Consider the following 24,252-nt stretch of genomic DNA (forward strand, 5'->3'; position numbering starts at 1 on the left):
GAGAATGTGCAGTGACTTAATATCTAACATATTAAGAGATTTGAGTAGGGGTACCGAGTGATGTCTGGGGCCAGAGTTGGATATTGTTCTAATAGCGGCTTTGTGTTGGGTAATTAGAGGACGTAAGTGATTTTGGGTAGTAGAACCCCAAGCACAAATACCATAGTTGAGATAAGGATAGATAAGGGAGTAATAGAGAGTCACCAGAGCAGGGCGTGGTACATAATATCTGATCTTAGAAAGAATGCCCACAGTTTTTGAAACTTTTTTTGATATATTTAGAATGTGTCCCTGGAAATTCAGCTTGTTGTCAATGAGAATGCCAAGGAATTTGCCATCTAATTTGTTACAAATTTGGGTATTGTTTATTTTGAGATTTATAAGACTAGAGGATTTATTGCCAAACAGAATATAGAAGGTTTTGTCAATGTTAAGGGTGAGTTTGTTGGCAGTTAGCCAATGATGGACTTTATTTAGCTCAGTATTTACTGTGGCATTTAGAGCAAGAGGGTCAGGACTGGAGTAAATGAAGGTTGTGTCGTCAGCAAATAGAATTGGTTTGAGGTGTTGGGAGGCATTTGGAAGGTCATTAATGTAGATGAGAAAGAGGAGAGGGCCAAGTATGCTGCCCTGAGGAACACCAATGCTGATGGGTAGGGTGGGAGAAATTGTATTATTCACAGAAACATATTGGAGCCTGTCAGTAAGGTAGGACTCGAGGTATTGTAGGGAGTGCCCTCTGACTCCATAATGATGTAATTTAAGAAGAAGGTTATGGTGGTTGACAGTATCAAAAGCTTTACGCAGGTCCACAAATAACCCAACAGGGAGCTCCTTTTTATCAAGGGCTGTATGAATCGAGTTAAGCATACTAATGAGTGCATCGTTAGTGCTTTTTTTGGGTCTGAAGCCATATTGGCAAGGGCTAAGTATATTGAGTTTGGCTAGATATGAGTAAAGCTGCTTGTATATAAGTTTTTCAAAAATTTTTGACAAGTTTGGCAGGATTGATATAGGTCTGTAGTTGTTAACATCTGTGGGATCACCACATTTGTGGACAGGCGTTACTCTCGCTTTTTTTAGAATATCTGGAAAGGTTTGGAGTTCAAGTGACTTGTTGAAGAGCAAAGCAATAGCAGGGGCTAAAGATCTGGAGGCTTTTTTGTATATTAAAGTTGGTATCTCCTCAAGGGCACTAGACTTGGTTTTAAGGGAAAGGATTATCTCATTGACGTCAGTGGAATTAATAGGCTTTAGGTACAGAGACTGTGGATAGTTACCTGTAAGATAGTCCTTAATGTCAGTACTGGAAGATGGAATATCATTTGCAAGGGATGAACCAATGGAAGAGAAGAACCTATTGAACTCAATAGCAGAATCAGAGGCTGAAAGCTGACCATCGTTATTAGACAGGAGAGTCGGTTTGTTAGTTAAAGATTTCTTTGATCCCAATATTTGTGAAATTGTGCTCCAAGTTTGTTTAATGTTGCTCTTTATTTGAGTAAATTTATCTTCGTAGTAATTAGTTTTGGCTCGTCTAATTATCTTAGTTAGCAATAATGAGTAATTCTTTGAGAATTCTTTGGAGACAATTCCTAACCTATACTTCTTCTCAAGGTCGTGTTTTTTGTTAATGGATTTCAGTATTCCCTTTGTAAGCCAAGGATTGTTAAGCCTTTTGCTTGTGACTTGTTTTGTAAGCCTAGGACAGTGGGTGTTATAAAGGCTAAGAGTTGTTTGTAGAAAAGATTGCACTGCTAGGTTGATGTCCCCTATGTTACCTAACTCGGACTCCCAGTTGACATTATCAGCAGCAGTTATAAAATTGTTTATAGCAGTTTCATTGTGCAGCCTAAAGCTTAACTCCCTTGTTTCTAGAGGTGGTTTGCTAATGTTAGTTAAGAGAAATGTGGGGTAGTGGTCTGTAGTGCTATCGGTGATTATACCTGAAGTAAGCGGAGAGGTTATGTTGGTCCAGATGTGATCTAGAGTCGTGGCAGTGCTATCAGTGATTCTAGTAGGTCTAGTGATTAAGGGTATGAGGAGGCAGGAATTCATACAGTTGAGGAAGCTAACAGCAGTAGGGTGTTCTGGCTCGCAGAGGTCAATATTAAAGTCCCCTGCGATAATTAGGTGGTTTTTGTTCAGTCTGTTATCAAGTATTAGATTTCTAAGGTTTGAGTTGAATACAGACACATCAGTGTTGGGAATTCTATAGACTGCACCCACAGACAGGACAGACTCAGCACCCTTGACTCTGAAGCTAGCGAAGATATACTCCCCATAGCAGTCTCTAGTTCTAATTTCTTTTAAGCATGTTAGTTCTTGGTGGTAGTAAAGAGCAGTGCCACCACCTCTCTGAAGTTGACGACAGTTGTGAATTGCTGAGTAGTTAGGCATGTTAAAGAGTTGAGTAGTATCCTCTTTCAACCATGTTTCAGTAAGTATAATAAAAGAGAATTTGTTGCCAATAGTTTCAATCAAGGCACTAACATCATCGAAGTGTTTACCTAGGGATCTAACGTTCAAATTGATTACAGAGATATTGTGATTATGAGTTAATACATTGTTTACATCATGTGCTGCAAAATATCTGCAATTTAGATCATTAAAGTGATTATTGTCATAGATAGTGGATAAGAGGTTAAGTTCTGGGTCTATACTTGACTGCATAAAAGAAGCTGATTGTAGAATCAGAAATAAGTAGAAAAAAGCTATAAAATAGGGAAAAAAATATACACAATACTGTACAAAACAAACACAAAAGGGGCTTACAGGGGTACAATGGAGTAAGGGAGTATGGCTAGGCTAGGCAACCTAGGCAATTAATGAGATTAAAGAAAAAACATGTAAACATGGACTATACAAAACACAAGATATGGAAATACAAAACAAAAAATATGAGCAAGACTAAGCAATACAAAAAAAAGAACAAAAAAACAAATTGAGCAAAAATGAGGTAGATTGCTTACGAGTACTCACAGGTACACTGTAAGTAACAATTTGCAATTTGAGATGCAGGCAAAGCCAGGGGTACAATGGAGTAAGGGAGCATGGCAAGGCTAGGCAACCTAGGTAAAAAATGAAATCAAAGAAAAGTTGAATAATAAACATAGGCAAATTTGAGCTAATGATTAATAACTATAGATAGTTCAGCTAATTTAAGCTAATGATTATTAACTATAAATAGTTCAGTTATGACTGTATAATTAATGACCTAAAGAAATATTAATGCACTCAATAATTAATTAAGTCCAGTAAATGACTAGTGAAGATAGTTCTTATAGTTCCAAGAACTGCCAAAACGTCTAATCTATGAGAGGAGTTGTCCCTCCCCAGTGTTAAAAGCAGAATTAAGGAGCTGAATGCTAAGCTTGCAATTAGGATAGCCAGAGATCTCTATTACAATGATATTGTCAAGAAAAACTGAGTTCTGTGTTACAGGAGGAAACAGGAGAAGCAAAAAATGGCATCACACATCAGTCTGCTACTTCGAAGAAATTCACCTGCTTGAGCAAGCCCGTGAGCTCATGCCTGTAGAGAGGTTACCTCCCTGGGAGGATGACTCATGCAGGATTATCATCAATGAAATGACAGCGAAAAAGTCCAACATGATACCACAAGAAATGAAGCACAAGTATTTCGGGGAAATATATAAAGAAGCCCGAAGATAAACTAGAACAACTCTACACTGATGGGTCATCTAATCCTGTCACTGGTAGGGCTGGTGCAGCATACGCTATAATTAGGAATAATGCCTTTCAACGCAGAAATGAAGAAAAAAGCACGCATTGAGAACTTCAAACTGAGAATCAAGCGAACCGCGCGAACCTCCAACAACAACAACAAGAAATAACCCTCCTCTGCGAGGATATTAGAAACTTTAAGGCTAACCAAGATCAACTCCAGCATGACTTGAATGATCTCCGTGAGGAAAACATACTTCTGAATTCTGATGAAGCCATAAAAAAACAAGAGGAAGTTCTCAACAAAATGACTGCATGTATCAGTACATTATCCGCCCATCATTCCATCTCTCAGGATGAACAAGACCAGCAAAAGCTGCTTGACTCTGTTGTTGTGTCGTCCCAAGATATTCCTGTGGAAAGTGAAGGTGAAAAGTGTATTGAAATAAATACACCTTTATTATTTAAATAATAAATAAATAAATGTTTATTTAGGTAAGGTACATACATACAAGAGATTTTACAAGGTTTGTTGGATTAATAGATAGAGCTAGTACATACAATGCCTAAAGCCACTATTACGCAAAGCGTTTAATTAATGACATTAATGACTAAAGCTTAATACTAATGGGTATAAAGAATAAAATGTGTTGAGAACAAATAAAAATAGAGATAAAAGAGGGGGGAACATGGCTGAAAAAGCAGCACAAATACAATTACAAATTATTACAGACAATTACAAACAGCATTGTTTTAAAAAAAACATACATGGGTTGACAACAGAGGGGTAAGGTAGGTTACAGGGAATTTATGAGGTAGTGCTTCGTTTTTATCTTAAACTGGTTGAGAGAGGTACAGTCTTTAACATGGTTGGGAAGGTCATTCCACATTCTGGGTCCCTTGATTTGTAGAGCATTTCTAGTTTGACTAAGTCGTACTCTTGGAATATCAAAACTGAATTTATTTCTGGTGTGGTGCTCATGGGTTCTGTTACAACCTTCAGTGAAGCTTTTGAGGTCAGGATTGGCATTACAGTTCAGCGTTTTATATATGTATAATACACATGAGAGAATGTGCAGTGACTTAATATCTAACATATTCAGAGATATGTAGGGGTACCGAGTGATGTCTGGGGCCAGAGTTGGATATTGTCCTAATGGCAGCTCATCTCTCTCAATGAGTCAACATAATTAACCCCCTTGTCACCTAGTGGTGGCTAGATATCCTAAGTCTCTTTGTTACACTTTCTGAATTAATTTTTAATTTACTTTTTACTAGTCATTTATTGGACTTAATTAATTGAGTGCATTAATATTTCTTTAGTTATTATTAATTATACAATCATAACTAAACTATTTATAGTTAATCATTAGCTTAAATTTGCCTATGTTTATTATTCAACTTTTTTCTTTGATTTCATTTATTACCTAGGTTGCCTAGCCTCGCCATACTCCCTTACTCCATTGTACCCCTTGCTTTGCCTGTATCTCAATAATGCAAATTATTACTTACAGTGTACCTGAGAGTACTTGTAACCAATATCTACCTCATTTTTCTTTTTTTGTTCATTTTATGTTTGTTTTGTATAGTCTTGTTTATATATATATTTTTTCCCCTTTTATATAAAAAATTTATTTTGTAATTGCCATTCTTGCCTTGCTTTGCTACAACCTGCCTTTTTATGCAGACAAGTATAGACCCAGAACTAAACCGCTTATCCGCTATCTATGACAATCATCACTTTAATGATCAAAATTGTAGATATTTTGCAGCACATGATGTAAACAATATATTAACACATAATCACAATATCTCTGTAATCAACTTGAACGTTAGATCTCTAGGTAAACACTTCGATGATGTTAGTGCCTTGATTGAAACTATTGACAACAAATTATCTTTTATTATTCTTACTGAAACATGGTTAAAAGAGGATACTACTCAACTCTTTAACATGCCTAACTACTCAGCAATTCACAACTGTCGTCAAATTTAGAGAGGTGGTGGTACTGCTCTTTACTACCACCAAGAACTAACATGCTTAAATGTAATTAGAACTAGAGACTGCTGTGGGGAGTATATCTTCGCCAGTTGCAGAGTCAAGGGTGCCGAGTCTGTCTTGTCTGTGGGTGCAGTCTATAGAATTCCTAACACTGATGTGTCCGAATTCAACTCAATCCTTAGAGATCTAATACTCGATAACAGACTGAACAAAAACCATCTAATTATCGCAGGGGACTTTAATATTGACCTCTGCGAGCCTGAACACCCTACTGCTGCCAGCTTCCTCAACTGTATGAATTCCTGCTTCCTAATACCCTTAATCACTAGACATACTAGAATCACTGATAGTACTGCCACGACTCTAGACCACATCTGGACCAACATAACCTCTCCGCTTACTTCAGGTATAATCACCAATAGCACTACAGACCATTACCCCACATTTCTCTTAACTAACATTAACAAACCACCACTAGAGACAAGGAAGTTAAGCTTTAGGCTGCACAATGAAACTGCTATAGACAATTTTATAACTGCTGCTGCTAATGTCAACTGGGAGTCCGAGTTAGGTAACATAAGGGGACATCAACCTAGCAGTGCAATCTTTTCTTCAAAACCCACTGTCCTATGCTTACAAAACAAGTCACAAACAAAAGGCTTAACAATCCTTGGCTTACAAAGGGAATACTTAAATCCATTAATAAAAAACATGACCTTGAGAAGAAGTATAGGTTAGGAACCGTCTCCAACGAATTTTCAAAGAATTACTCGTTATTGCTATCTAAAATAATTAGTTAGTTAGTTTAGTTCATTTATTATGCACCCCATACCCATCTTGTGGGCAGTAGTGGAAAGGGTTACAGAGGCCCATAATGGGCTCAGGGACTGAACCCCACAATTCATTTAGCTAAGCAAGTTACAATCTTGATGAGCTAGTTACAAAATTCAATATAAGTCGTCACATCAACAATGGGTTCGAGATCGACCTCAAGTACAGGTTCTAAATTAAGCAACTGACATATGTGGAGAGCTAGTGTCACAATTTATATGTTTGTCCTGCACACCGCCCCCCATCCAGTGGGCAGCGGTGGATAGGTTACAATCACTCAGTTACTACCTACAGTTAGCAAACTGGGGATATTTGGCTAAAATTTCTGGTAGCAGATCATTTTGAATGAAATATTTACACATCGCTGGAACATTGGTTATAGAATTGTCTCTAAATTCACGTATCTTTTCGCACTCCATCACATAGTGACGGAGGGTGTGCGAATAATTTTGTTGACACAGTTTACATTTGGTCAGGTCTACATCAGCAGATAATGAGAATTTCCAGAGATACTTGTAACCGAGTCTAAGCCGAGCAGTAGTAACATCTAGAAGTCTGCTGATTTTATTGGATGATCCATAGATGTGTGGCTCCTCTTGCATGATAGTATGATGATAGATGGAATTACTGGTGTCAATTTCACTTTGCCTCAGATCTACAAGATCTTGTTGAAGTTCTCGGTGTACTGCTGCTCTCAGATTGCTCATTGACAATCCAAGGTTACACTCAACGGCTCCTTTAAAGGCAGATTCTTTGGCTAACTTATCAGCTCTATCATGCATTCGGAGGATATATTAGAAGAACCAAAACTAAATACTACGAAGATAAATTTACCCAAACAAAGAGCAACATTAAAAAAACATGGAGCACAATTTCACAAATATTGGGATCAAAGAAGATTTTAAATAACAAACCAACACTCCTGTCCAATAACAATGGTCAGCTTTCAGCCTCTGATTCTGCTATTGAGTTCAATAGGTTCTTCTCTTCCATTGGGTCATCCCTTGCAAATGATATTCCATCTTCCAGTACTGATGTTAAGGACTATCTTACAGGTAACTATCCACAGTCTCTGTACCTAAAGCCTACAAATTCCACTGATGTTGATATATAACTTTACTATACCTACAATTTTTCTCTCATCTTTTATTTTTTTTTCATGCTATGTAACTGTTATCATTTTTATAAATTTTGCAAGTATTTACCTACTTATAAGTTTCTTAGATGAAGGACCTGCCCAAAACGCTGCGCGTACTAGTACTTTACAAGAATGTTATTACTATGCTATGTATCCTCACAATCCCAATGTACCTTCTTGTATATAAATAAATAAATACATAAATAAACAATGGACAGAATTTCACTGGTGTTCCCTGCCTTGGTTTTTAGATAGGTTACAATACAATACAATACAATACAATTTTATTTAGGTAAGGTACATACATACAATAAATATTTACAAGGATTGTTTGACTTATAGGTATAGCTAGTACATACAATGCCTAAAGCCACTATTACGCAAAGCGTTTCGGGCATGATAAACTTAAATGACAAGCTTAATACTAATTGAGCATAATGAGTAGAATGAAAACAAGAAATGAAAACATAGATGAAAAAGCAGCACAAATACAATTATGTCGACAAACAGCGCTCTTTAAAGAAAAAAACAGACATTGGTTGTCTTGTCTAATCACTTAGTTACTACCTACAGTTAGCAAACTGGGGATATTTGACTAAAATTTCTGGTAGCAGATCATTTTGAATGAAATATTTACACATTGTTGGAACATTTGTTATAGAATTGTCTCTAAATTCACGTATCTTTTCGCACTCCATCACATAGTGACGGAGGGTGTGCGACTAATTTTTTACAAATACAAATACAAATATTTATTCAGGTAAAGTACATACATACAAGGTGAAATACAAAAGTTGATGGGTTCATAGATAGAGCTAGTACATACAATGCCTAAAGCCACTATTACGCAAAGCGTTTCGGGCAGGAAAAACACTAAGACTAAAACTTAATACTAACTCAGATTAAAGTATAAATTGTGTTGTGAAAAAATCAGATAAAAATAAAAAAGGGGGGAGGGGGAAACATGGCAGAAAAAAACAAAAATACAATTTGGTCAACAAACAGCATTATTAAAAATCGTAGACATGGGTTGACATTTAGGGGTGAGGTAGGTTACGTTGAGTTAATTAGGTAGTACTTAGTTTTTATCTTAAACTGGTTGGGAGAGGTACAGTCTTTAACATAATTGGGGAAGGTCATTCCACATTCGAGGTACCATGATTTGTAAAGCATTTCTAGTTTGACTAAGTCGTACTCTTGGAATATCAAATAGGTATTTGTTTCTGGTGTGGTGCTCATGGGATATGTTACAACCTTCCAGGAAGCTTTTAAGGTCAGGATTGACATTACAGTTCAGCGTTTTATATATATAAAATACACATGAGAGGATGTGCAGTGACTTAATATCTAACATATTCAGAGATTTGAGTAAGGGTACCGAGTGATGTCTGGGGCCAGAGTTGGATGTTGTCCTAATAGCAGCTTTATGTTGAGTAATTAGAGGACGTAAATGATTTGGGTAGTAGAACCCCAAGCACAAATACCATAGTTGAAATAAGGATAGACGAGAGAGTAATAGAGTGTCACCAGGGCAGGGCGAGGTACATAATATCTGATCTTAGAAAGAATGCCAACAGTTTTTGAAACTTTTTTTGATATATTTAGAATGTGTCCCTGGAAATTCAGCTTGTGGTCAATTAGAACGCCAAGGAATTTGCCATCTACTTTATTACAAATTTGGGTATTGTTAATCCTGAGATTTATTTGATTTGAGGATTTATTGCCAAACAAAATATAGAAAGTTTTGTCAATATTGAGGGTGAGTTTGTTGGCAGTGAGCCAGTGATGAACTTTATTTAACTCAGTATTCACTGTGACATTTAGAGCAAGAGGGTCAGGACTGGAGTAAATGAAGGTCGTGTCGTCAACAAATAGAATTGGTTTGAGGTGTTGGGAGGCATTTGGGAGGTCATTAATGTAGATGAGAAAGAGGAGAGGGCCAAGTATGCTGCCTTGGGGAACACTAATGTTGATAGGTAGGGTGGGAGTAATTGAATTATTCACAGAAACATACCGGAGCCTGTCAGTAAGGTAAGACTTTAAGTACTGCAGGGAGTGACCTCTGACTACATAATGATGTAATTTAAGAAGAAGGTTTTGGTGGTTGACAGTGTCAAAAGCCTTACGCAGGTCCACAAATAACCCAACAGGGAACTCATTTTTATCAAGAGCTGCATGTAGCAAGTTAATCATACAAATAAGTGCATCGTTAGTGCTTTTTTGGGGTTTGAAGCCATATTGACAAGAGCTAAGTATATTGTGTTTGGCTAGATAAGAGTAAAGCTGCTTGTAGGTATGTTTTTCGAATATTTTAGACAAGTTAGGCAGAATTGATATAGGTCTGAAGTTGTTAACATCTGTGAGATCACCACATTTGTGGACTGGGGTTACTCTCGCTTTTTTTTTTAGAATATCTGGAAAGGTTTGGAGTTCAAGTGACTTCTTGAAGAGCAATGCAATAGCAGGAGCTAATAATCTGGAGGCTTTTTTGTAAATAAGAGTTGGTATCTCCTCAAGGGCACTAGACTTGGTTTTAAGGGAAAGGATTATGTCAGTAACATCAGTGGCATTAGTAGGCATTAGGTACAGAGACTGTGGATTGTTACCTGTAAGATAGTCCTGAATATTAGTACTGGAAGATGGAATATCATTTACAAGGGATGACCCAATGGAAGAGAAGAACCTATTGAACTCAAAAGCAGTGTCAGAGGCTGAAAGCAGACCATCATTATTTGACAGGAGTATTGGTTTGTTATTTAAGATCTTCTTTGATCCCAATTTTGTTAACACAGTTTACATTTGGTCAGGTCTACATAAGCAGATAATGAGAATTCCCAGAGATACTTGTAACCGAGTCTAAGCCGAGCAGTAGTAACATCTAGAAGTCGAGAAATAAGAGTGAAATTGATAAAAAGTGTTTAACAGATACTTCACAGCTTTACTTTACAAGTGCAGATGATTTTAAGTAGGACAGTTACAGTAAAATTATCAAAAAATGTTTACAGGTACATTGCAAGAATTTTTGACACAAAAGCAGATCAGAACAATACCAATACACAACAATGAACAAGGAATCGTAAGTACAATTAGGAAAACATCTCAGGGTTATACATTGGTTCACTGAAGCACAATATGAGGATCATTACAAGGAGTAATGCAGTAGAATATGCGCTCAATACAAGGAGTAATGCAGTAGAATATGCGCTCAATACAAGGAGTGATGCAGTAGAATATGCGCTCAATACAAGGAGTAATGCAGTAGAATATGCGCTCAATACAAGGAGTAATGCAGTAGAATATGCGCTCAATACAAGGAGTAATGCAGTAGAATATGCGCTCAATACAAGGAGTAATGCAGTAGAATATGCGCTCAATACAAGGAGTAATGCAGTAGAATATGCGCTCAATACAAGGAGTGATGCAGTAGAATATGCGCTCAATACAAGGAGTAATGCAGTAGAATATGCGCTCAATACAAGGAGTAATGCAGTAGAATATGCGCTCAATACAAGGAGTGATGCAGTAGAATATGCGCTCAATACAAGGAGTAATGCAGTAGAATATGCGCTCAATACAAGGAGTGATGCAGTAGAATATGCGCTCAATACAAGGAGTAATGCAGTAGAATATGCGCTCAATACAAGGAGTAATGCAGTAGAATATGCGCTCAATACAAGGAGTGATGCAGTAGAATATGCGCTCAATACAAGGAGTAATGCAGTAGAATATGCGCTCAATACAAGGAGTAATGCAGTAGAATATGCGCTCAATACAAGGAGTGATGCAGTAGAATATGCGCTCAATACAAGGAGTGATGCAGTAGAATATGCGCTCAATACAAGGAGTGATGCAGTAGAATATGCGCTCAATACAAGGAGTAATGCAGTAGAATATGCGCTCAATACAAGGAGTGATGCAGTAGAATATGCGCTCAATACAAGGAGTGATGCAGTAGAATATGCGCTCAATACAAGGAGTGATGCAGTAGAATATGCGCTCAATACAAGGAGTGATGCAGTAGAATATGCGCTCAATACAAGGAGTGATGCAGTAGAATATGCGCTCAATACAAGGAGTGATGCAGTAGAATATGCGCTCAATACAAGGAGTGATGCAGTAGAATATGCGCTCAATACAAGGAGTAATGCAGTAGAATATGCGCTCAATACAAGGAGTGATGCAGTAGAATATGCGCTCAATACAAGGAGTGATGCAGTAGAATATGCGCTCAATACAAGGAGTGATGCAGTAGAATATGCGCTCAATACAAGGAGTGATGCAGTAGAATATGCGCTCAATACAAGGAGTGATGCAGTAGAATATGCGCTCAATACAAGGAGTGATGCAGTAGAATATGCGCTCAATACAACAACAATGATAACAGATGATCTAAGATTACAATGGTGAAGAATATGGCTTAGGTACAAATAATGGGGGATTGGGAAGCACTAGAAACAGTGTGAAGATAAAGCAATAGGTAGAAGACTTTGACGATAAAATTAGGTACTTTTTGGTTATATTTTTGAATAAGGCAAAAGTTGGACAGCTTTTCTATTCATTAGGGAGTGAGATCCATTGACTAGGTCCCTTTATTTGCATAGAGTGTTCTGTTAGATCTTACCTGATATGTTAGATTAAGGACCTGCCCGAAATGCTATGCGTGATAGTGGCTTCGCAAGAATGTAAAAATACCAATATTATTTAATCTCAGAAATCCATTGTACCTTGTCAGTCCGTGAAGCAAGTATGTGCCTCTGTAACCCTTTCCACTACCGCTCACAAGATGGGCACGGGGTGCATAACAATTGAACTAAACTAACTAAACCTTCTTGTAAATAAATAAAGAAACAGATGAACAAATATAAATATAACAAATCCCACAATTTTTCAACACTATTTATACTTTAATCTCAATTAGTATTAATTAAGTATTAGTCTGTTCCCCCCCCCCCCACACACCTTGCCCAAAATGCTGTGCATCATAGTGACTTTAGGTATTGTATGTACTACCTCTATCTATAAATCCAACATTATGCTTGTAACTTATCTTCTATATATGGATTTTTACCTGAATAAAGATTTTTATTTTTTATATATCACCCAGCAAAAATCTGCTATCAGAATAATAACCAACTCAGCTTTCAGGCAACATTCAGCTCCCTTGTTTAAATCTCTTAACTTGCTAAATATTAACTCCCTCCACACATTCTCTTGTGTCAACTACATCTACAAAACCCTGTTCTTAAATGCAAACCATGCTCTGAAACTCTCCCTGGACAGATGTAATAGGACCCATTATCACCACACCAGAAATAAATATCTCTTTGATATCCCCAGGGTCAAACTTAATCTGTGTAAACACTCTATGCAAATTAAGGGACCTAGTCTATGGAACTCACTCCCTAGTGAATTGAAAAGCTGTCAAACTTTTGCCTCATTTAAAAACAAAACCAAAAAGTTCCTAATTTCATCTTCGTAGTTTCCTACACTGAGCTTTAAATTTGATCTGTATCTAGTGTTACCCAATCTCCCAATCTTTATGTACTTAATCCAAACAACTTTATCATTGTGTTCATTGCTGTCTTCTTTTATGTGCTAGCCATATGCTGTATTGTGCCAGTTAATTTTTGTTAAACTACCATTCAAGCTGTCATTGCAATCAATCTAAGCTACCTATGTGCTCTAATATACTTACAATTTTCTCTTATCTTTTATTTTTTTTCTTGCTATGTAACTGTTATCATTTTTATAAATTTTGCAAGTATTTACCAACTTAAAATTTTCTTAGATTAAGAACCTGCCCGAAACGCTGCGCGTACTAGTGGCTTTACAAGAATGTTATTACTATGCTATGTATCCTCACAATCCCAATGTACCTTCTTGTATATATATAAATAAATAAATAAATTTGATTTGAAATACTTTGAAGGGAAATTTACTTTTGTTTACGCTAAGGAACGGTAATATCATAGAAAATGAATATTACCAAAAATTATAACAGAAAATAGAATGTTTGGGCCAGAAAATGATGACTAACTATAATATATTAAGTTGTAACTATTAAATACTCCCAAGTCAAATCCAATCCAATCAAATGTTTATTCAGTTATAGTACATACATACAAGGTGAGTTACAAACATATTGTTTGATATATATATAGAGTTAGTACATACAATACCCAAAGCCACTAATACGCACAGCATTTCGGGAAAGGGAAATCTGAGGGGAAAAATACTTTTATTTATTTATTTATTTATTTATTTATTTATTTATTTATTTATTTATTTATTTATTTATTTATTTATTTATTTATATACAAGAAGGTACATTGGGTTTGTGAGGATACATAGCATGGTATTCAACTTAGACTAGAACTTAATACTGATTGAGATCAAAGCAAATATTAGTTGAAATAAGGGAGAGGAAAGAAAAATACATGACGGAAAACAGCAGTTTTACAAGTTGGTCAACAAACAGTATTGTTTAAAATAGTAAGACATGGGTTGGCATTAAGGGGTAAGGTAGGTTACATGGAGTTAGTACTTAGTTTTTATCTTAAACTGGTTGAGAGAGGTACAGTCTTTGACATGATTGGGAAAGTCATTCCACATTCTGGGCCCCTTGATTTGTAAAGCATTTCTAGTTTGGTTAAGTTGCACTCTTCGAATATCAAATAGGCATTTGTTTCTGGTGTGGTGCCCATGAGTTCTGTTACAACCTTCTAGGAAGCTTCTAAGGTCAGGATTGGCATTACAGTTCAGAGTTTTAAATATATAGAGTACACATGAGAGGATGTGCAGTGACTAAATATCTAACATGTTCAAAGATTTGAGTAAGAGTTCCGAGTACTGTCTGGGCCAGAGTTGGATATTGTCCTAATAGCAGCTTTGTGTTGAGTAATTAGATAATGTAGATGATTTTGTGTAGTAGAACCCCGAGCACAAATACCATAATTTAGATAAGGATAGATGATAGAGTAATAGAGCGTTACCAGGGCAGGGTGAGGTACATAATATCTGATCTTAGAAAGAATGCCAACAGTTTTAGAAACTTTTTTGCTATATTTAGAATGTGACCCTGGAAATTCAGCTTCTTATCGATGAGAACACCAAAAAATTTACCATCAACTTTGTTACTAATTTGGATATTGTTTATTCTTAGAATAATTTGATCTGAGGATTTATTACCAAACAAAATATAGGTTTTATTAATGTTAAGGGTGAGTTTGTTAGCAGTTAGCCAGAGATAGACTTTATTTAGTTCAGTATTCGTTGTATCATTCTGAGTCAGGACTGGAGAAAATGAAGGTTGTGTCATCAGCAAATAAAATTGGTTTGAGGTGTTTAGAGGCATTTTGAAGGTCATTAATGTGGATGAGAAAGAGGAGAGGACCGAGTATGCAGCCCTGTGGAACACCAGTGTTGATGGGTAGTGTAGGAGAAACGGAATTACTCACAGAAACATACTGGAACCTGTCAGTAAGGTAAGACTGAAGGTATTGAAGGTATTTCAACACCAAGTCAAGGGCAATGTCGTCCACGCTGTCACCCATCCAATGTTGGCCTCAGCCTGACTGACCATGTAACGCTTACACACCGCATTAAAAGCAGAATTTTTATACAAAATATTTTTGGTTGTTGTGATATTGACAAAATGTCTTCAGTTCCAGCCCATGGTCGTGGAGGGGGGGGGGAGGTGTTTTGTTAAATGTTCTCGTAGACACAAGGTGTGTGCTAGTTCTCGTAGACACAAGGTGTGTGCTAGTTCTCGTAGACACAAGGTGTGTGCTAGCTCTCGTAGACACAAGGTGTGTGCTAGCTCTCGTAGACACAAAGTGTGTGCTAGTTCTCGTAGACACAAGGTGTGTGCTAGCTCTCGTAGACACAAGGTGTGTGCTAGTTCTCGTAGACACAAGGTGTGTGCTAGTTCTCGTAGACACAAGGTGTGTGCTAGCTCTCGTAGACACAAGGTGTGTGCTAGTTCTCGTAGACACAAGGTGTGTGCTAGTTCTCGTAGACACAAGGTGTGTGCTAGTTCTCGTAGACACAAAGTGTGTGCTAGTTCTCGTAGACACAAAGTGTGAGCTTGAGTCATATTTGATGTTTATAAAGTGCTTATCAATTGTATCCGAGTTGTACTGTGCATGAGTGGCTCTGTGGCTTAATTAACCGAGTTGTACAAGTGCACAGTTTACCTGTAACTGTTTATGTGAGTACTACAGTAACTACAACATGGTGTATGTGTGTACTACAGTAACTACAACATGGTGTATGTGAGTACTACAGTAACTACAACATGGTTTATGTGAGTACTACAGTAACTACAACATGGTGTATGTGAGTACTACAGTGTTACGGCCCTCTCGGGTCGCAACTGGGTTCGTACTCTGATGTCGTTAGAGGAAGGGTATCCGGCCCCAAGCCAGTAGTGGCTTTCAAGGGATATGATCCGTTACGCAAGTAAATTAAAAGGGGAAGGGAAAGAAAGGCAAAAACTTAATATTATAATTAACACCTTCACCAATAAATATATATAAGAAGATTACACGGGGGGGGGGGGGTATAAACACTATTATATACACTGTCGTCTTCTTCTGAAGACTCTTGCTCTTCACGGTGCCAGGCTCTCGGTGCTCTCGTGGCCTCACAACGAATCCTTCGAGAAGCTTGAGTCTACCCCGGCCACAGGCCAGCCAAAACACAGTTCCACTGGGGGCACCGCCGTGGAGGCCGTCAACCACAAGTCCAGCAGATAGCTGGCAGGTTCCAAATCAGCCACGCTGGTTAGGCCATTCCACGAGCGATACTAGGGTAGCACCCTAGTCAGGAGCCTCGTGTGATACCACAGATCACTCTCCTTTCCACAATACCCCAGTGGTTAAGCGTCTCCACCAGTCAGTCCCGGGTATGACAATCCTTCAACTGCCGTTTCACAGGCAGGGTAACACCACAGTGTTCATCCGGGAGGCGACTCACAGCTGCTGCAGCAAAACACTTGGTGTCGAGACGGCTGCCTTGGGTAGACTGACTCAACTTCCATTACAGCAGTCCCAGGTCGACTCTGTAATCAGACACGTCATCAGTAACAGGGACACACAAAAGCACCTCACTTACAGGCTCAGACACAAGCGCCCGACGTATCCACTCCATAGATGGCGTTGTCTGAGCACCACCTCACCAGAGGTCAGCAGCGGCTGTGTTGTGAGCTGAACAGGACTGGAAACTGGCCCTCGTGGCCAGTACACCTCGTCCTCACCAGGTGTCGTCGTCCATTTGGAGGGGGTTTCGGGAGCTGACCCACAGATGGCGCGGTCGTCACTGCTCCAGGCTCGGACGCTGGATTCGGGTCCGTAACACCTCCCCACCAAAAAGAATTTGGTTTGGGGTTCTATAAAGAAAAACACAAACCAAATTAGTATGTGGATACAACTCCACACAGACTCACGTACACTATGAACTGGAGTGATGAGGCTGTCTTGTCCACAGAACTCTTCTACTGGGCAACTCTGGCACAGATGAAACTTGAAGATGGTAGGCAATGGCTTGCCTGTTGCAACTTCCCACATCTCCACTGCGATGTCAAGCAGGGGCATATTCTCACATCTCTCGAGTAAGGATTGGTATCGACACGATCTGGGTCGACTCGACACTTCCCTGTGTCGTGGCACCGATGATGGCTGGTTACAGACGGCATTTCTGGTGCCGGTCTGGCGGTCCTTCAGGGAGACGGGAACCTGGAATACAGGGGTTGGATTATTCAGTGACAGCGACAGTGGACAAGTCGATACTTACAGCACACTCGCCTACTAGGCCCACACCTAGTTCCAACAGGGCTGCTCGTACATCGAGGATGGCATTCGCTCTGCCACCGTCAGGTCGACCAACGTTCCGTATAACACTGCATTTAGGCTCAGCAGTCACGCGGGGGGTGTCAACCTGTCGGAAACAGTCACTCATAATATCATATCTCGTACCTCCTGTATCTACCATTACCTTCCAGGTCCCTTCTTTGACTGCAACACTTGCAGTACAAATCCCCAATCCCTGGGATCTCTTCGCGATGTTCAAGGGAGCCATCATCTGTCGGATCGTCCACTGGTCCTTACTGAGAACACATATGAGAACAAAACAAAACACCGCTAAGAAACATTTGGCTAACTTAGGGATAAGCTTCCTGAGCCTGTCATGTCCATAGCCGGCAATATCCACTAGCCTGGTTTGGACCAAAGAGGGCACTAGACCTTTCGAACATACCTCACATACCTCTGACGTCTGGGGAATCTCTGGCCGGTTCAATGAACGCTGTACCTTGCCATACCGCAAGTACACATCCGCCTTCGCTCCAGACTCGTTGGTATCCGTGGGTGCTTGCACTCGAGACCTCTCTTCTTGCTCAGTTGCTTCTGCTACCTTAACCGCATGTTCCTTGTCGGGAGAAGAATTGGGAGACTGCTATAATGCGGTTGATCTGCGGGTGAGAGGAAGGATTAAACACATTTAATTCCGAACCTGTCCGTACCTGGATATTACCACTGCCTGCTATCACCTCTGACCTTTCTGTTTCGGCTTACTCGTCCACAATCTTGGGATGATTGGTGCTCCAATCTGTTACCAAGTCGTTGGCTAGTATCACGTCGATCCCAGCTATAGGGAGGGTATCGACTACTGCCAACACACATGTGCCGCTGAAGTAAGGCGAGTCGAGATGTACTGGCACTAAGGGGGCGATGTACTGCGTCCTAGGAAACCCAACCAGGACAACCTGTTGTCTCCCGTCCACACTTACTCCCTCGGGCAACGAGTTTTTCACGATCAGGGACTGGGCTGCTCCACTATCTCTGAGCACTACAACAGATCTACCAGTGTGATCACTCGTTACATACCCGCTTGAAGTGTGAGGGGCGAACAAACTTGGTCCTTCCTGCGTCGTCGTCGACTGGCTTCCTGCTGGTGGTGTCACACAGCTCATCAACATCACCTCCCTACGAGCGCCGTTACCTCTTCTGCCTCGGCACATAGCAGCTACATGCCCTTTCTGCCCACAAGTCCAGCACACCACGTTCCTCCTCGGACTCCGGTGTTTCAGACTGCTAGGATTAGTCCTTCGAGGGCTACATGGGGGCGTCTTCTTAGCGCTTCGTGGGACGGGAGTCTCCTCTTCGTCATGAGGTTTGTCAAACCGGCGTTGGTAATTCCTCGGGACGTACTTAGCAGACGGCCTATGAGTCAGGATGTATTCCTCAGCCATAGTGGCTGCCGCACTCAAGGTTTCTACCTGCTGTTCCTCTAAGTACGTCTTCAGGTCTCCAGACAAACAATCTTTGAAGTCCTCTAGCAGTATTAGCTGCTCGAGGTCTTCTTTGGTCTCCACCTTCCGAGAGGCACACCATTCCTGGAAAAGTCGCTCCTTGATAGTGGCGAATTCGGTGAAAGTGTGCTCCGAGGTCTTCTTCAGGTTTCTAAACTTTTGCCTGTAAGCCTCAGGTACCAACTGGTAAGCCATGAGCACCACTTTCTTCACCCTGTCGTAATCGCCAGAGTCGTCAAGGGACAACGTGGAGTAGGCGACTTGGGCCTTCCCAGTCAAGACTGACTGTATCATGATGGCCCAATTCTCCCATGGCCACTCCAAAGAGGCAGCGACTTTCTCGAAGGCTGCGAAGAACTTCGAAACTTCCTTCTCGTTGAACTTCGGGACCATTTTGATGTTCCTTACCGGATCGAAGCTACTGGTGTCTGTTGTTTGCCTCCGACCACCTAACCGCAATACTTCTAGTTCATGCTGTCTCTCTCTTTCCTTTTCTTCTCTCTCTCGCTGTTCTCTTCTTTCTTCTCGTTCTAATTCTAAACGCCTCATCTCTAATTCTTTTCCTAATCTCTCTCTTTCCATTTCTTGTCTTTCTCTTTCCATTTCTAATTTCTTATCTTCTCTCTTTCTCGCTTCCTCTTCTCTCTCTTTAGCGATTTCTAGCTTTTTCCATTCTATTTCACGATGGATCTCTAGTTCACGCATTTTCACAGTAAGTAAACTTATATTTAGTTCACTCTCATCACTTTCGATATCACTGCTCTTACCTTCCTTTTCAGTGGAAGCTATTTCCTCACCTTCCTTTATACTAGGAGTCTCGCCTTCCTGTTTCTCTGCCTTCAAATGCCGGTGAACCTTGGACAAGATCTCCACACGGGAATCACTGGCACGGATCTTTATCTCCAGGTAGGCACTGACTAGTACAAGTTCCGGTTTGCTCAGATATTTTAATCTGGCAAGACAGTCCTCTCTGTTCAGAAAAGCCTGAACATCGTCCAGATCATCGATGGTAGCTTTTTCTGCCATTGTCACAGATGGAACACTTAGCACACCGCTTTCACGTTAGCACTTAACGCACCGAGCACTGTTCTACGTCAATATTGCACTTTATCGCACCAACACTGCACTTGCCAATATTGCATGTAATTACTTCGGGCACCGCACTGCACAATATTGCACTTAATCACAGTGAATACCTCGCTCTACAATATTGCACTGAATCACACCGAGCACCGCATTTCACAATATTGCACTTAATCACAGCGAGCACCGCACTGCACAATATTGCACTTAGTCACTCTGAGCACCGCACAGGACGTATAACGTCCTAATCGTCACACACAGAGGGAATTATTTACAGGGATTACGCCACTTCACCACCCCTGTCAAACATACTCGACAAGGGGACGGATCCCGCTGGGGATGCTAATTATGTTACGGCCCTCTCGGGTCGCAACTGGGTTCGTACTCTGATGTCGTTAGAGGAAGGGTATCCGGCCCCAAGCCAGTAGTGGCTTTCAAGGGATGTGATCCGTTACGCAAGTAAATTAAAAGGGGAAGGGAAAGAAAGGCAAAAACTTAATATTATAATTAACACCTTCACCAATAAATATATGTAAGAAGATTACACGGGGGGGGGGGGGGGGGGTATAAACACTATTATATACACTGTCGTCTTCTTCTGAAGACTCTTGCTCTTCACGGTGCCAGGCTCTCGGTGCTCTCGTGGCCTCACGACGAATCCTTCGAGAAGCTTGAGTCTACCCCGGCCACAGGCCAGCCAAAACACAGTTCCACTGGGGGCACCGTCGTGGAGGCCGTCAACCACAAGTCCAGCAGATAGCTGGCAGGTTCCAAATCAGCCACGCTGGTTAGGCCATTCCACGAGCGATACTAGAGTAGCACCCTAGTCAGGAGCCTCGTGTGATACCACAGATCACTCTCCTTTCCACAATACCCCAGTGGTTAAGCGTCTCCACCAGTCAGTCCCGGGTATGACAATCCTTCAACTGCCGCTTCACAGGCAGGGTAACACCACAGTGTTCATCCGGGAGGCGACTCACAGCTGCTGCAGCAAAACACTTGGTGTCGAGACGGCTGTCTTGGGTAGACTGACTCAACTTCCATTACAGCAGTCCCAGGTCGACTCTGTAATCAGACACGTCATCAGTAACAGGGACACACAAAAGCACCTCACTTACAGGCTCAGACACAAACGCCCGACGTATCCACTCCATAGATGGCGTTGTCGTCTGAGCACCACCTCACCAGAGGTCAGCAGCGGCTGTGTTGTGAGCTGAACAGGACTGGAAACTGGCCCTCGTGGCCAGTACACCTAGTCCTCACCAGGTGTCGTCGTCCATTTGGAGGGGGTTTCGGGAGCTGACCCACAGATGGCGCGGTCGTCACTGCTCCAGGCTCGGACGCTGGATTCGGGTCCGTAACATACAGTAACTACAACATGGTGTATGTGAGTACTACAGTAACTACAACATGGTGTATGTGAGTACTACAGTAACTACAACATGGTGTATGTGAGTACTACAGTAACTACAACATGGTGTATGTGTAGTTTACCGTTGACGGGGACAGGAAGACTGCTTGCTTCATACTGGTCTCTCTCTGGGAGTCTATATGATCTAGGCCTACTCTGTGATCTTCACCAGGATGCAACCCACAACAGTTGCCTAACTCCTTTGTACATATTAACTCTTAGGTGAACAGAGGCATAAGGTGATATGAACCAGTGCTAAACCGCTACTATCCTGCAGCGGGAATCGACCCAGGGAGCTTGGTACCTGAGAGTGAGGAGTGGCCGGTGGCCGCTCGGCCGAGACGCTCGGCCAGGAAAGGTTACCTGGATTTACCTGAGAGCCACTAACACTAGTGGCCTCGACGAGGACAGGAAGCCAGCGTCTTGTCAAAAGGTACACAATAAACTATGACTCTATTTACGTTTTGAATTAAAATTCATGAAATCGTGGTTCTCTTCACAGTAACTTGCTGGTTGGCTGACCAACACTTCCGTTTATGCTAACGTACTTATGAGTTTTATAACGAAAAATGCTGATTAAATAGACAATAATTCTTATTCACTTATACCAGAGGCGAGGCTTAGACCTCTCCAGGGGCGAGACTTTGTGTGGAGGTCAGCCAGTTGATTAACCTGACACTGACAGTCTTTGTGCAAATATTATTTCTATAAAACCTACATGCTGCTGCAGCCCGTCCAGTAGAAGATTGGACTGAGCCGTCGGTGTAGACACAGTGCTCGTGAGATCTTAACTGTTCGACGGAGGAGGCAATTGTTTCAAGTGTGACAGCTTTGAGAAGAGCAAGATTCTCATTATCTTTCTTGAAGACGGGTGAGTATGATACTTGAATGGTGGGGTACAGATAAAGAGGAATATCAGAGACAGGCAGATTGCACTTAAAAGGAATGTCGAGTTTAATAAGATTGTAGGCATTGTTGCTCAGCCATTTATCATAAAAGGAGTGAGTTGGCACCAGTCAATAGGGTGTTAACAGCACTAAATAATTTGTCTCTGAGCAATGCAGGAGATGTTGGGTCTCTCATGACTTTAAGGCAAAAGGTCGTGTTGACTTGTATGATTTTCTCTAGCATGGTTGGAAGCTTCAGTTCTTCCCTCATGTTGATGATTCTTGTGCATCTTGGGGCACCAAGAATTATCCTCATAGCCTCATTCTGTACTACTTCAAGTTTGTCCAACACAGAGGAGGGGAAATTAATTAAGTGCAGAGCATTGTAATCAACGAGAGATGTAACAAACATCATATAGAATAGTCTAGCATATTTAATATTGATACCAATATTCTTACCAGTAAGTGTTCTCAATGGTTTTAGTCTTTCTTTTAATCTACGGTGTAGATCGCTTACAGTGTCACTGTTAATACCAACTCCAAGGTATTTGTGCTGCCTACACGTTTCAATGTTCTGGTTGTTGACCTTGAAAGTTATAGGGACATGAGTGTTCTCTTGGGGATGGAGAACTCTGGATTTAGTTATAGAGATAACAAAACCACATTCAATGATTTTAGCAGCGAGTGAATCAAGTAGAGCTTGCAGTCTAGTTTGGGTGTTTGCAACAATGCATATGTCATCGGCATAATGACGGCTTCGTCAGGTAGTGTGGGAATTTCAATTGTAAATTTGTGCATCAGAACATTGAACAGTGTAGGACTTAGCACTCCACCCTGGGGTGTACCCAACACAAAGGGTGCACAATGTTGACTTTTGACACCCTTGAAAAGGACTGAGGCGGTTCTGTTACTCAGGTAACCCCTGAGCCATGTCAACAGTCTTCCCTTAACTCCAAAAGAAGTTAGTTGTTCTAAGATTATTTATCTGTTTGCTGTATCAAAAGCAGTTTGGAGATCAATAAATGCCGCCTGAGAGTTTGGTCCCTCTCTGACAAAATATTCAGCAAAGCAAGTTTGTGTGCTTCTTCCAGGAAGGAAGCCATACAGGTTAGGTGCAAGGTGGGGCTTGATTTGAAACATTAGTCTGAATAGGATAATTCTCTCAAGAACTTTACATATGCACGACGTCAGAGAAATGGGTCTGAATTTTTGTGAATTAGGCTTGGGTATGGGTATTATGAGTCCGTGTCCAGCGGTCAGGTAAGTCACCCTGCCTTTGACTTTGATTAAACAATTCTAGCAAAGGGCTGTTTGGCAGCTCAGCAAGTACTCTCATGGTGTTGTATGTGATGCCATCCTCTCCAGGAGAGGTACCTTACCTTTCTTGAGTGCATTTTTAATTTCAAAGGGGGTTATGCCATAGTTATCATCAGGCCCTATTTCACTACAAGGAATTTCAATATTGAAGTTACGATTTATTTTAGTACTAGCCAGATGGTTTTGCACATCTAGGGGCAGGCTGCTTATACTAGCAGTGCTTGCATATTGCTGAAGCAGCATGTTGGCATAGTCTACAGGTGAATGGTGATCAAGTTGACGACTGCTAGGACGAGAAATCTTGTTAATTTTATTCCACATTTGGGATGAGGATGTTGCATGATTGATGCCTTGCAGAAACTGTTCCCAGTGCTGGTTATACACCTGTTCCTTTAGCTCTCTAAACTCTCGGCTGGCTTTAAGAAATATGTTGAGGGTTTCAGCTGTTTTATGTGTTTTATACTGCTCAGCTAGGAATTGAACTCTGTCATGCAGGGGCTTAAGGCGTGAGTCAGTGAACCACCTCTGTCCCTTCCTCACTGGTTTGGGTCTTGTGGATTTTACAACATTGTCATAAAAAGCGGTTACT

General features: G+C 40.7%; 1 protein-coding gene across 1 annotated transcript; it reads left to right on the top strand.

The window, feature by feature from the left end:
- Positions 1-10,789: 10,789 nt before the first annotated feature.
- On the top strand, positions 10,790-12,064 carry LOC138351194 (uncharacterized). The gene has a single exon (XM_069302836.1). The coding sequence runs from the start codon at positions 10,790-10,792 to the stop codon at positions 12,062-12,064; it is 1,275 nt and encodes a 424-aa protein (XP_069158937.1).
- The last annotated feature ends 12,188 nt before the right edge of the window (positions 12,065-24,252 follow it).

Source organism: Procambarus clarkii, chromosome 48 (genome assembly GCF_040958095.1).
Source record: "Procambarus clarkii isolate CNS0578487 chromosome 48, FALCON_Pclarkii_2.0, whole genome shotgun sequence".
NCBI lineage: Eukaryota > Metazoa > Arthropoda > Malacostraca > Decapoda > Cambaridae > Procambarus > Procambarus clarkii.